At 37.7% G+C, this 12,145-nt stretch overlaps 1 protein-coding gene across 12 annotated transcripts in view; it reads left to right on the forward strand.

The window, feature by feature from the left end:
- LOC311081952 (uncharacterized protein) overlaps window positions 1-12,145 on the forward strand; it is a 34,841-nt gene that overhangs the window by 17,766 nt on the left and 4,930 nt on the right. For 5 of the 12 annotated variants that reach the window (XM_084112664.1, XM_084112667.1, XM_084112665.1 and 2 more), the window contains 5 exons: window positions 963-1,042; window positions 2,133-2,210; window positions 5,769-5,866; window positions 6,716-6,848; window positions 7,045-7,108. In XM_084112664.1, the coding sequence (XP_083968790.1) occupies window positions 963-1,042; window positions 2,133-2,210; window positions 5,769-5,842 (232 nt within the window). In that variant the 3' untranslated portion in view covers window positions 5,843-5,866; window positions 6,716-6,848; window positions 7,045-7,108. The other 7 variants (XR_014606060.1, XR_014606056.1, XR_014606059.1 and 4 more) reach the window with 7 other exon arrangements.

Consider the following 12,145-nt stretch of genomic DNA (forward strand, 5'->3'; position numbering starts at 1 on the left):
ATTACTTAATCAAAACAACCCAGCTGCAGTTTGATTGATATTCAAATGCACAATATATAAAACATGATATATGAAAATAAACAGATAACTCTGTTCTTGTTCATTTTAATATATCATGTTTGTTTTTTTTACTTGTAACAAACAACTTGTAAATGTCCCAATTGGGAGAGGGTGTGCAATTTTAATTAAAAAAAGTTTAATTAAACTTTCATGTTATATATTTTTGCATGTATTAGTGTGAGTTAATAAACATAACTGGTTGTGTACACTTGACACATAATATCTAAATATCGATTAATTGATCGATATAGCCCTGAATCGAATCGTAATCGTATCGTAGAATTTTTTGAGGTATCGGCAAATATCGTATCGCTGGCTGAGAGAATCGATATCGTATCGTGATTAACTGTCCGATTTACACCCCTATAATTTAATAGCATCATCAGAACTAAACTAGGATGAAGAGTATATTGAATTATTACAGTATTACTGAGGTTTAGTATAATCCATGGTTCACCAATCTCGGTCCTGGAGGGCCGCTGTCCTGCAGAGTTTAGCTCCAACCAGCTCCAACACACCTGTTTGAAAGTTTCTAGTATGCCTAGTGAGACCTTGATTAGCTGGTTCAGGTGTGTTTAATTGGGGTTGGAGCTAAACTCTGCAGGACAGCGGCCCTCCAGGACCGAGATTGGTGAACCCTGGTATAATCTGTCATTTGACACTGCACATCTTTAGGAATTCAAGTTTTGTAGTCAATTTACATTATTTAGACTAACTATTTTATATTTTAGGTATAAAAAATGGTGTAATGTCTTCATGTCTTTTGGGGCAATAAATATGTAAATGAAGATTGTTTGTGGTATTATAAAAGTTTGCGTTTCTATACAATATAGAGCGACGTCTTTGTTAATTTCTGTCAGTATGGAGTAACCTCTTTGTTGATTTATGTCTTTGCCCCACAGAATAAGAGATGTGTTTGGACCGTTACACCCAGTGACGTGTGGACTCATTCACTATTTGACGGACATCCGCTCAGGCACAGGTCATGCTTCTAACATGTCAGTGTGTGTTGTTGGCATGTAAATGTGTAGGTTAACATAATTTTCTTTTTGAAGGGCCACGGGGGACGGCGGACGGCGGAGGATTTTTTTTTTATTACCCATTTTCATTTTTTTCCAGTCAAAAGCATAACCCCTGCTGGACATCGTGCGGGAGCTTAGGGAGGGCGACATGATCCCCCACACCTTCTCACTCACACCACAGCATTCATTCATATCGCGGAGATCTGGCTGGACTCGAACCAGCAACCTCTGAAACCGTGAGGCAGCGCTCTTACCTGTGAGCCACAGATCTCTTGCTGAGACATGTGCTGGAACTTATATTTCACCTGGATGAGGCCTGTGATTTTACAATAAATCATGATGAGGTGGGGATTGAACCCATACCTCCAGCGCAACCTTGTCCACAACTAACATGTGTTTAGCCACTTGCACCACTGTGGCTTTCACACTGAGAGCTGGTGTTTTGGCCACTTTCTTTGATATAATCACAACAATTCAACATAAGCTAGAATGGGACTTGAACTCTAGTCTCCTTGATTAAACCCCAATGCTTTATCAACTGAGCCACTGAGTCTATTGAGTTGAAGGGTGTTATGGATGGATTTTTATTGATAGCTTTGTTTTATTTGAAGGAAAAAGTCAGCAGTTTGGGATTTGAACCAAGACTCTCATGTTTGAAGGCAAATGATTATCCTCTGCACTACAGAAGTTATGATGAGGCATGGCTTGTTTTTTGTTTCTGTGATTTAAGGACGTGTTTAACCACTAGCACCACCTTGGGTTTCACATAGAGTGGAGGTATTTTGTATGATTTAATAACAACAAAACATTACAAGCTTTTATGGGGTTTGGATTCCTGTTTCCTATATGGAAGCACATCTCTTTATCACTCCCACTGATGTCTGCATCTTTGTTTTTGCTCTTTAAAGACATAGACCACTACATTTCCTTGATGTTTACATTTTTAGCAATATGATTTTTTTTTAGTAATTTATAAATATGATTCACCTAATCATTTGATTCACCTAAACCCACTTTCTCACTCACTACCTTTTTTGTGTTCTCGAACAGACAGAAAAAGACATTCTCCTACGCTCCGGGTTAGAAGAGGTCATGGACAATCACCCGACACATTCTTAACTTTGAGCGGTAAGAACATCTTGTTTTCCCACATGCTGTTTAGGCAAATAAACCTCAGTTTAGGTGACTGTGGTTCCCAGGACTGGAGTTGAGCTCTACAAACAGTCATCACTGTAGATCCATTCCAACAGAAGTCATCTAATAAGAAAAAAAATCAGAGGTTATTTACCAAATGTTGCATTGGTTTGAAAGTGCATTCCCAATGAAATTCATTCTCTACTACACGACATGAAAGCGACATAGAGCTTTCACCATGTGCAGGTGTTTAATGGCTCGTTTCCACTGAGCGGTACGGTACGCATTTATTTGCGTTTCCACTATCAAAAGTTGTGAATGGTACCAAAATGCCGAACCGTACCGTACCACTTTTTAGGTACCCTTCCATTGGGGTACCTAGCACAGTGGAACGGTACTAAAAGGTGGAGCTAGACTCACTGCAGGACGTTGATTGGTTGACAGGGAATCCTCACTTGCGCGTGCTACAAGGGGAATGACAACATAAGAAGCGCCATTTTTTAATATACAGTTTAATATAATACTACTGTTACTGTATCACGAAATGTAATTTTAAGAGTTTTTCAGGCGAGAATGTAGTTGTTTAAAGCTCAAATCTGTGGTTTATTTATAAAGATGATTTTTTTTTTTCCCCGGTTGTGAGATCCATGCGGTCAGCGGGCGCTCATGTTTCCCGGCTGGATGAGCCTTTCCTCGGCTAGTTCTTCTGACGTTCGCCGCTGACGGTAGTGGTTAAACATGAGATATAATTCGTCTTGTGTAGACCTAACGGGCGATCTTTGGTCTCGTGAATATATAATTCGTTCGCTGTCAATCGTTTTGGCTGAGGGCTAAGTTTAGTTTCATATTAACGTTATAATGTTATGTTAGGCTATTTGTATTTAACTTTACTGTTGTAATGTTAGACTAGAGCGCATTTGGATATTTGACTGAATTGTTTGCTTTATTTCTTATTGTATAGCTTCTTGTACCTTTTACTTATATTGGCTATTATTGATAAAACTGAAATTTTACAAAAAGAAATATGGTTTCTTGTCATTTTTTTATTACAAGATTATCACTGATGTTTATTGCAACATTTGTACAAGTGCATATTGCCTGAAATATGTTTATTTTATTTTTATTTAAACGAAAAGAGGTAACGTTAGGGTTGTGTTTTAAATTTCGTTTTGTTATAAATAGAATAACGAATAACGTGCAGTGAATAATCAATATGCGTTGCGCATGAACCACATTTGTGTCCCTATAATGTTTAATTTATTTAAATGAAAACGAAAAGAGGCAGAGTGGTGTTTTATAACATATTTCGTTTTATTGTTGCTTAAAATGTACATACAGAGCAAGTTAACAGAGATAACCGGAGTAGCAGAGCGAGCTGAGTGACGCTTTTAAGAACGCGCTGTACCATTTGCATGTAGGAGTCGCACATGGCAAGTACAAACTTTGCGTACTTGATATTGAGAAAAGCCTAATGTCGGCGCTTGTCTTCTTGTGACAAACATGTCGAGGAGCAAGAACAAGATCTGCTGTATGTCATCCATTGTAGTTTACTATGTTCTTCTTCGCGCGAAAATGACGTCGATCGAAACACCACGCCTATCAAGTAAGGGCACTGTTGGCAGTGGAAACGCGAGCCAGATCATGGTTAACAGACCCGAACCGTACCGTACTGCTCAGTGGAAACGAGGCATAAAACCCATGTCCTCCTACATCTGCTGTTTTCATATATTATTGCAGACACACTTATTGTCCACAAGGGGGAGCAGCTGACACACTATTCTGGTCTGATCTCAGCCTGTGTCTGTTTAATCAGTAAATAGCCACTATTAGACACAACATTTTAGTCGTAATATTAGCAATTGCATTGGTTTATAGATTTAGACAGTCATTTTGATAAGTAATGATTTGTCCTATGTTTCAAATACCCAATCATGCTTTAATATAAAAACTGCTTAAACCTACTTGAACTGACACAACAACACGAGGACATTGTACTTTAACTGTGAACAAACTTGATGCATATCATTATAAATAACTACAGACAGACAAACAGCTAACTTACTTTAAACAAACAAACAAACAAACAAAAAACTTACAAACAGAAGAACATCGAACCGTATTTTATATCTTTACACTTTGAGCACGTGCCTTTGAGTTCAACACATATCATCTGTTTTACACCATCAGTTGAGAGCTGATCTGGTTCATTTTCTAAAACTGGTAGATCTATGTTGCTCTGCTGGTCGAGACCGTGACAAAACCATAGATATTTCGGAAAATATTTGAAAATGGATATTTCAGCCTCACCTACAACTGGCCGCCGCCTCGATCATGTCGTTTCAAACTGAAGTGCAGTTTTCCATCCGCTCCTCTAGGCGGCGTCAACGAGTTTCAGGTTCAGTCTGACAGCTTCTGATGCTTGACAACATGACGCTTGGTACAGTGGCCACAACACGTGCACACCGTTTAAACTATATAAACTGCAGATGACAGTGTTTTAATGTCACTCAACGACACATATTTCAGCCCATAAACAAACAAATCCGACACACGCTGCGATAAAGTTCAGGAAGCAAAGATGTCACGCGAGCGACTCAACTGTCATGTAAGTAAACTCTACAGATAAAGTGCTTTTCTCTTGCATTATCTTCTTATTAAGACTTTAAGTCATTATTCTGTGCTCTTAAGTCATTGTTTACGTTTTTAAGTAGTTATGTGTTGTTGCTTTCTTCTGATATTTCATAGCAGGGCTCATGCCAGTTTATTTAGATTCACATATTGTGATGATTGAATGTTGCATTTTATTGTGACTAAAATGAACGAACATGAACTAAAACGCACTAAACGTTCATTTTGTTGTGGTCTTTAACGTTAAGTCTTGTTATTTGACAGTTATGAAGGCTATAATGAAGGTCATCCTCTATGAAGGTTTATCACAGACTTTGTTTACATTCTGCTCTCTTGTTGAACTCACTGTCAGACTTTTAGAAGAACGAATGAATTGTTGTTTTGCAATGGCTTTATAATCTTTGAATGAATCGCCCTCTGATATTCATATTATGAAGCATGAATCTTGTTTTTTTTTCCCTGTTGTTACAGTCTAACCTTAGGTAATAATCTATAATTTAGCTATTAAATAACTAACTATGACCCGTTAATACTTAGATTTGTAATCTTATTTTTCTTTATTAATTGTTTATGGTGAATTAAACCTAATCATGACCTTAAAAGTTCCAAATAATGTAAAAATCGCATTGAACAAAAAAAACATCTGTTCGTTCTTTTTTGGTCAGCACTCACAACTGAAGGAGGTGTTTGTTTCTATTTCTTATGTTCCTGTAGTTCTGTGGCCTGTAAGACAGTGACTTAATTAAAAGAACAGGAGATTGAACCAAAATATTATTATTGATCATACTATGCATTATATTTTTTTACACTGTACAGCTTTAGGACTTTAATTTATGTAACCGATAACATATTGTTTAGACATTAAATTGTGATGTTTTAGTTATTCAGTATGTAGTAATGTGTGTGTTTATGTTTCCTCTACAGAATACAGGATGTGTTTGGAGCGTCCAGTCATCAGAAGCAGAGCTCTGGGCCGTGTGGACAGACATTCACTGTAATGATGGACTTCTGCTGATGGACAGGTAAGACTTCTAACGTGTGAATGTTGTTGTTTGGCGCTAAACATGTAGGTTACCATCATTTTCTTTTTGGAGGGTCACACCTTTACAAAGCAAATGATGGGAACCTAAATAGGTGGGGAAGGGACGGCGGGCCAAAATTTTTAGTCAGCTTAAAAAAAATTCATTGTATCAAGAAGCATAACCCCTGCTGGACATTGTGACAGGGTTCGGGGGGGGACCCGAAACATCCCCGCCCCTTCACACATACACCATTCACTCGTATTGCGGAGATCTGGCTGGACTCGAACCAGCAACCTCTGAAACCGTGAGGCAGCGCTCTTACCTGTGAGCCACAGATCTCTTGCCAAGACATGTGCTGGAACTTATATTTCACTTTTCACCTGGATGAGGCCTGTGATTTTACAATAAATCATGCTGAGGTGGGGATTGAACTCACGTCTCCAGCGCAACCTATCAGCCGAGAACGTGTGTTTAGTCACTTGCACCACTGTGACTTTCACAATTATTAGTGGTGTCTAGGGCCTTTTCTTTGATATAACTATCGATAACAATTTAATTTAAATTGCTGGGAGCACAAACTGAGGTGGGATTTGAACCTTAACTTCAGCGCACTCTTACCATCACAGAACATGTGTTTAGCCACTTGCACCACTGTGGCTTTCACACTGAGAGCTGGTGTTTTGGCCACTTTGTTTTATATAATCACAACAATTTCACGCAAGCAATAATGGGTTTTGAACTCTGGTCTCCTTGATTAAAGCCCAATGCTTTATCAACGGAGCCACTGAGTCTGTTGAGATGAAGAACGTTATGGATGGGTTTTTATTGACAGTTTTGTTTTATTTGAAGGAAAAGTCAGCAGTTTGGGATTTGAACCAAGACTCTCATGTTTGAAGGCAAATGATTATCCTCTGCACCACAGAAGTTCTGATGAGGCATGGCTTGTTTTTGGGTCATGTGTGAATTTGTATTGTTAAGAAAGGTAAACAATTTTTGTCTAGACATTTCTTAAGACGTTTTAATTTTTTTGCATCTTCGTTTTCCAAGCTGTCAATTTTTGCAGGTTTATAAATATGATTCACCTAATCATTTCTAGCATTATTTTGTGTTTATTTGTATGAAATAATTTCAATGTTTCGACTGTATTTGAGCAACTTTTTAATGTTTTTTATTCATAGGACAGCAGAGCAGAGATGGGAAAGTAAGGGAGTGTGATCAAGACATGTCGGGACTCTGACACCGGTGAGTCTACAGCTCTTATATGTAACACTGCTTCATGCAGCTTTGAAACTTTTACCAATCATTTGTTTGATCATGTGTAGAAAAATGGAGAGTGAAAGTTAATTGTATTTTACTGGCCTGATTAGCCAAGCCCTCTTAAAAACACACAAAACAAGCCTTACAAATGAATACAACACTTCATATTTAATGGGATTTAATGATTTGTACATTTATTTAATAACAATGGAAACACCTGCAATCAGTTTGTAAGAGGTGTCAATACATGTTTGCACTGCATTCTTATTATATTTACCTGACCAGCAGGTGTCGTCAACTTAATTATTTAAAACAAAGAATTATACACACTTTCCCACTCACTACCTTTTTTGTGTTCTCGAACAGACAGAAAAAGACATTCTCCTACGCTCCGGGTTTGAAGAGGTCATGGACAATCACCCGACACATTCTTAACTTTGAGCGGTAAGAACGTCTTGTTTTCCCACATGCTGTTTAGGCAAATAAACCTCAGTTTAGGTGACTTAAGTTCAAACAGACATCATCAGAAGGTGACATACTAAAATAGGGCCTGGCCCAATACCAACACTGGAGTCTGATGTATTTCCTGTATTTGGCCCAAGTGTTTGTGGAATTTTTCTTATTCAATGGGGCACACTTACATCATAGTGGTGTAAAGTTTTTACAGAGCTTTAATAACATTTGCAATACTTAGCACTTTTTAAAATAAACTTTTAAATGTCTGTTCAGTCGTCCTTATGTAACAGAAAACACATTTAGTAATTGTGATGCTTCTAGTATTAAAAAGCAGTTGCAGACGTTTAAAAAAACACCAACAAAATGTGCATTTTACCAAAGCAAATTTTATGTAACATCTAATTAAAGTTATCAACATCTTGAGATTTTGGGCTATTGAGTTCCATGATGAATGATGGGATACGCTTTAAATATCGCTTTAATATGGTATTAGAGATAATGTGGATTTAGTGTCCATTAAGGGCAATGAGCTTTGGCATTTATTAGACCCAGGACAGTCTTGTACATTTAACTTCCTGTCAAGTGGCCAAGACCGTAAGTGTGGGTATTGGGACAGGTCAATAATCAACTTCATGAGGTTGTGAGTACAAGCAAGGCTTCATCAGAGAAGATATGGTGAAGAACCACCTTCCTCCACCCAGAGATGACACACTCATCCTCCTCCCATGATTCAGTTCTCATGCAAACCTGTATTTCTCGATCCTGCTCCAGCACTGCACATTTTTGTCTCCCTTATTTAATACATCTGATCTGATTCAAATCATCAACACGTTTTCAGAGCTGCATGAACTAAAACTGCTATTAAATAAGAGAGACAAAACAAAATGTGCAGCACTGTGGTTCCCAGGACTGGAGTTGAGCTCTACAAACAGTCATCACTGTAGATCCATTCCAACAGAAGTCATCTAATAAGAAAAAAAATCAAGAGGTTATTTACCAGATGTTGCATTGATTTGAAAGTGCATGATCCCATTAATGCTGTATTTAGTCAGTAAAACAAATTTTAGGACAAATAATTGATCATCCATGACCTGTTTGCAGATTACTTGTCTCCATGGCCAAACATTTCTGCAATAATTTGCATTGACCGATATTATACTTCATAGAAATTCAAATTTCAGGTTGTTTAACTGTGTTTAAATGCTGTCTTACATCAGCTGTGGCTCATAGAGACACATTCTCTGCCTGCAATGGCTGAATGAATTATGTTTTGAACAAATCAGTTGAATGAATGATTCTTGAGTCACTCACTTGTTTCGTTACTGAATGAATGGCACTTTATCGCCAACTACTGGTGTCTCGATCAATAAAATCTCCACAATAATCTGACAGTCTGTCTGGAACTCAGACACAAAAGTCCCAATGCTGTTGGACTGAATATCAACTTCTGAACTTACTGATGTATTACTATATCTTATCTGCTGCGTGTAAATGTATATATGTCCGTGGATTTCTACCCTTAGGAGGGCAATTTAGGTACATTCCCAGTTAAATTCATTCTCTACTACAAGACGTGAAAGCGACATAGAGCTTTTACCATGTGCAGGTGTTTAAAACCCATGTCCTCCTACATCTGCTGTTTTCATATATTATTGCAGACACACTTATTGTCCACAAGGGGGAGCAGCTGACACACTATTCTGATCTGATCTCAGCCTGTGTCTGTTTAATCAGTAAATACACTATTAGACACAACATTTTAGTCGTAATATTAGCAATTGCATTGGTTTATAGATTTAGACAGTCATTTTGATAAGTAATGATTTGTCTTGATCTGTCCTATGTTTCAAATACCCAATCATGCTTTATTATAAAAACTGCTTAAACCTATTGAACTGACACAACAACACGAGGACATTGTACTTTAACTGTGAACAAACTTGATGCATATCATTATAAATAACTACAGACAGACAAACAGCTACTTTAAACATACAAAACAACTTACAAAAAGAAGAAAATTGAACCGTATTTTTATGTGTTTACACTTTGAGCACGTGCCTTTGAGTTCAACACATATCATCTGTTTTACACCATCAGTTGAGAGCTGATCTGGTTCATTTTCTAAAACTAGTAAATCCATGTTGCTCTGCTGGTCGAGACCGTGACAAAATCATAGATTTTTCGGGAAATATTTGAAAATGGATATTTCAGCCTCACCTACAACTGGCCGCCGCCTCGATCATGTCGTTTCAAACTGAAGTGCAGTTTTCCATCCGCTCCTCTAGGCGGCGTCAACGAGTTTCAGGTTCAGTCTGACAGCTTCTGATGCTTGACAACATGACGCTTGGTACAGTGGCCACAACACGTGCACACCGTTTAAACTATATAAACTGCAGATGACAGTGTTTTAATGTCACTCAACGACACATATTTCAGCCCATAAACAAACAAATCCGACACACGCTGCGATAAAGTTCAGGAAGAAAAGATGTCACGCGAGCGACTCAACTGTCATGTAAGTAAACTACAGATAAAGTGCTTTTCTCTTGCATTATCTTATTATTAAGACTTTAAGTCATTATTCTGTGCTCTTAAGTCATTATTTACGTTTTTAAGTAGTTATGTGTTGTTGCTTTCTTCTGATATTTCATAGCAAGGCTCATGTCAGTTTATTTAGATTCACATATTGTGATGATTGAATGTTGCATTTATTGTGACTATAAAATGAACGAACATGAACTAAAACGCACTAAACGTTCATTTTGTTGTGGTCTTTAACGTTAAGTCTTGTTATTTGACAGTTATGAAGGCTATAATGAAGGTCATCCTCTATGAAGGTTTATCACAGACTTTGTTTACATTCTGCTCTCTTGTTGAACTCACTGTCAGACTTTTAGAAGAACGAATGAATCAGTTGTTTTGCAATGGCTTTATAATCTTTGAATGAATCGTCCTCTGATATTCATATTATGAAGCATGAATCTTGGTTTTTTTTCCCTGTTGTTGCAGTCTAACCTTAGGTAATAATCTAGAATTTAGCAATTAAATAACTAACTATGACCCGTTAACACTTAGATTTGTGATCTTATTTTTGTTTATTAATTGTTTATAGTGAATTAAACCTAATCAACCTTAAAAGTTCCAAATAATGTAGATATTGCATTAAACAAAAAAACATGTTTTTTTTTTGTGTTTTTTTGGTCAGCACTCACAACTGAAGGAGGTGTTTGTTTCTATTTCTTATGTTCCTGTAGTTCTGTGGCCTGTAAGACAGTGACTTAATTAAAAGAACAGGAGATTGAACCAAAATATTATTATTGATTCAGCATTCATACTATGTATTATTTATTTTACACTGTACAGCTATAGGACTTCAATTTATGTAGTCAATTACATTTAGCCTAACTATTATATAGACTAACTTTTAAATTGTGATGTTTTAGTTATTCAGTATGTAGTAATGTGTGTGTTTATGTTTCCTCTACAGAATACAGGATGTGTTTGGAGCGTCCAGTCATCAGAAGCAGAGCTCTGGGCCGTGTGGACAGACATTCACTGTAATGATGGACTTCTGCTGATGGACAGGTAAGACTTCTAACGTGTGAATGTTGTTGTTTGGCGCTAAACATGTAGGTTACCATCATTTTGTTTTTGGAGGGTCGCCCCTTTACAAAGCAAATGATGGGAACCTAAATAGGTGGGGAAGGGACGGCGGGCCAAAATTTTTAGTCAGCTAAAAAAATTTTCATTGTATCAAGAAGTATAACCGCTGCTGGACATTGTGACGGGGTTCGGGGGGGGACCCGAAACATCCCCACCCCTTCACACATACACCATTCACTCGTATCGCGGAGATCTGGCTGGACTCGAACCAGCAACCTCTGAAACCGTGAGGCAGCGCTCTTACCTGTGAGCCACAGATCTCTTGCCGAGACATGTGCTGGAACTTATATTTCACTTTTCACCTGGATGAGGCCTGTGATTTTACAATAAATCATGCTGAGGTGGGGATTGAACTCACGCTGCCAGCGTAACCTATCAGCCGAGAACGTGTGTTTAGTCACTTGCGCCACTGTGACTTTCACGTTTATTATTGGTGTCTAGGGCCTTTTCTTTGATATAACTATCGATAACAATTTAATTTAAATTGCTGGGAGCACAAACTGAGGTGGGATTTGAACCTTAACTTCAGCGCACTCTTACCATCACAGAACATGTGTTTAGCCACTTGCACCACTGTGGCTTTCACACTGAGAGCTGGTGTTTTGGCCACTTTGTTTGAAATAATGACAACAATTTAACGTAAGCAAGAGTGAGATTTGAACTCGGGTCTTCTTGATTAAAGCCCAACGCTTTATCAACTGAGCCACTGAGTCTGTTGTAGAAGAGAAGAAGTGTAGAAGAGAAGAAGTGTAGAAGAGGATTTATTGAAAGCTCGTAAATAATGAAAAACATTCACAACTGTGGGAATTGAACCCCATCTTTCATGTATGATAAGCAAGCGATCATCCACTGAGCCACATACTTTGTGAAATTTAACATCACCAGTAATGAGATTTAAAC

The sequence above is a fragment of the Abramis brama genome (assembly GCF_963993115.1).
Source record: "Abramis brama genome assembly, chromosome: 4".
NCBI lineage: Eukaryota > Metazoa > Chordata > Actinopteri > Cypriniformes > Leuciscidae > Abramis > Abramis brama.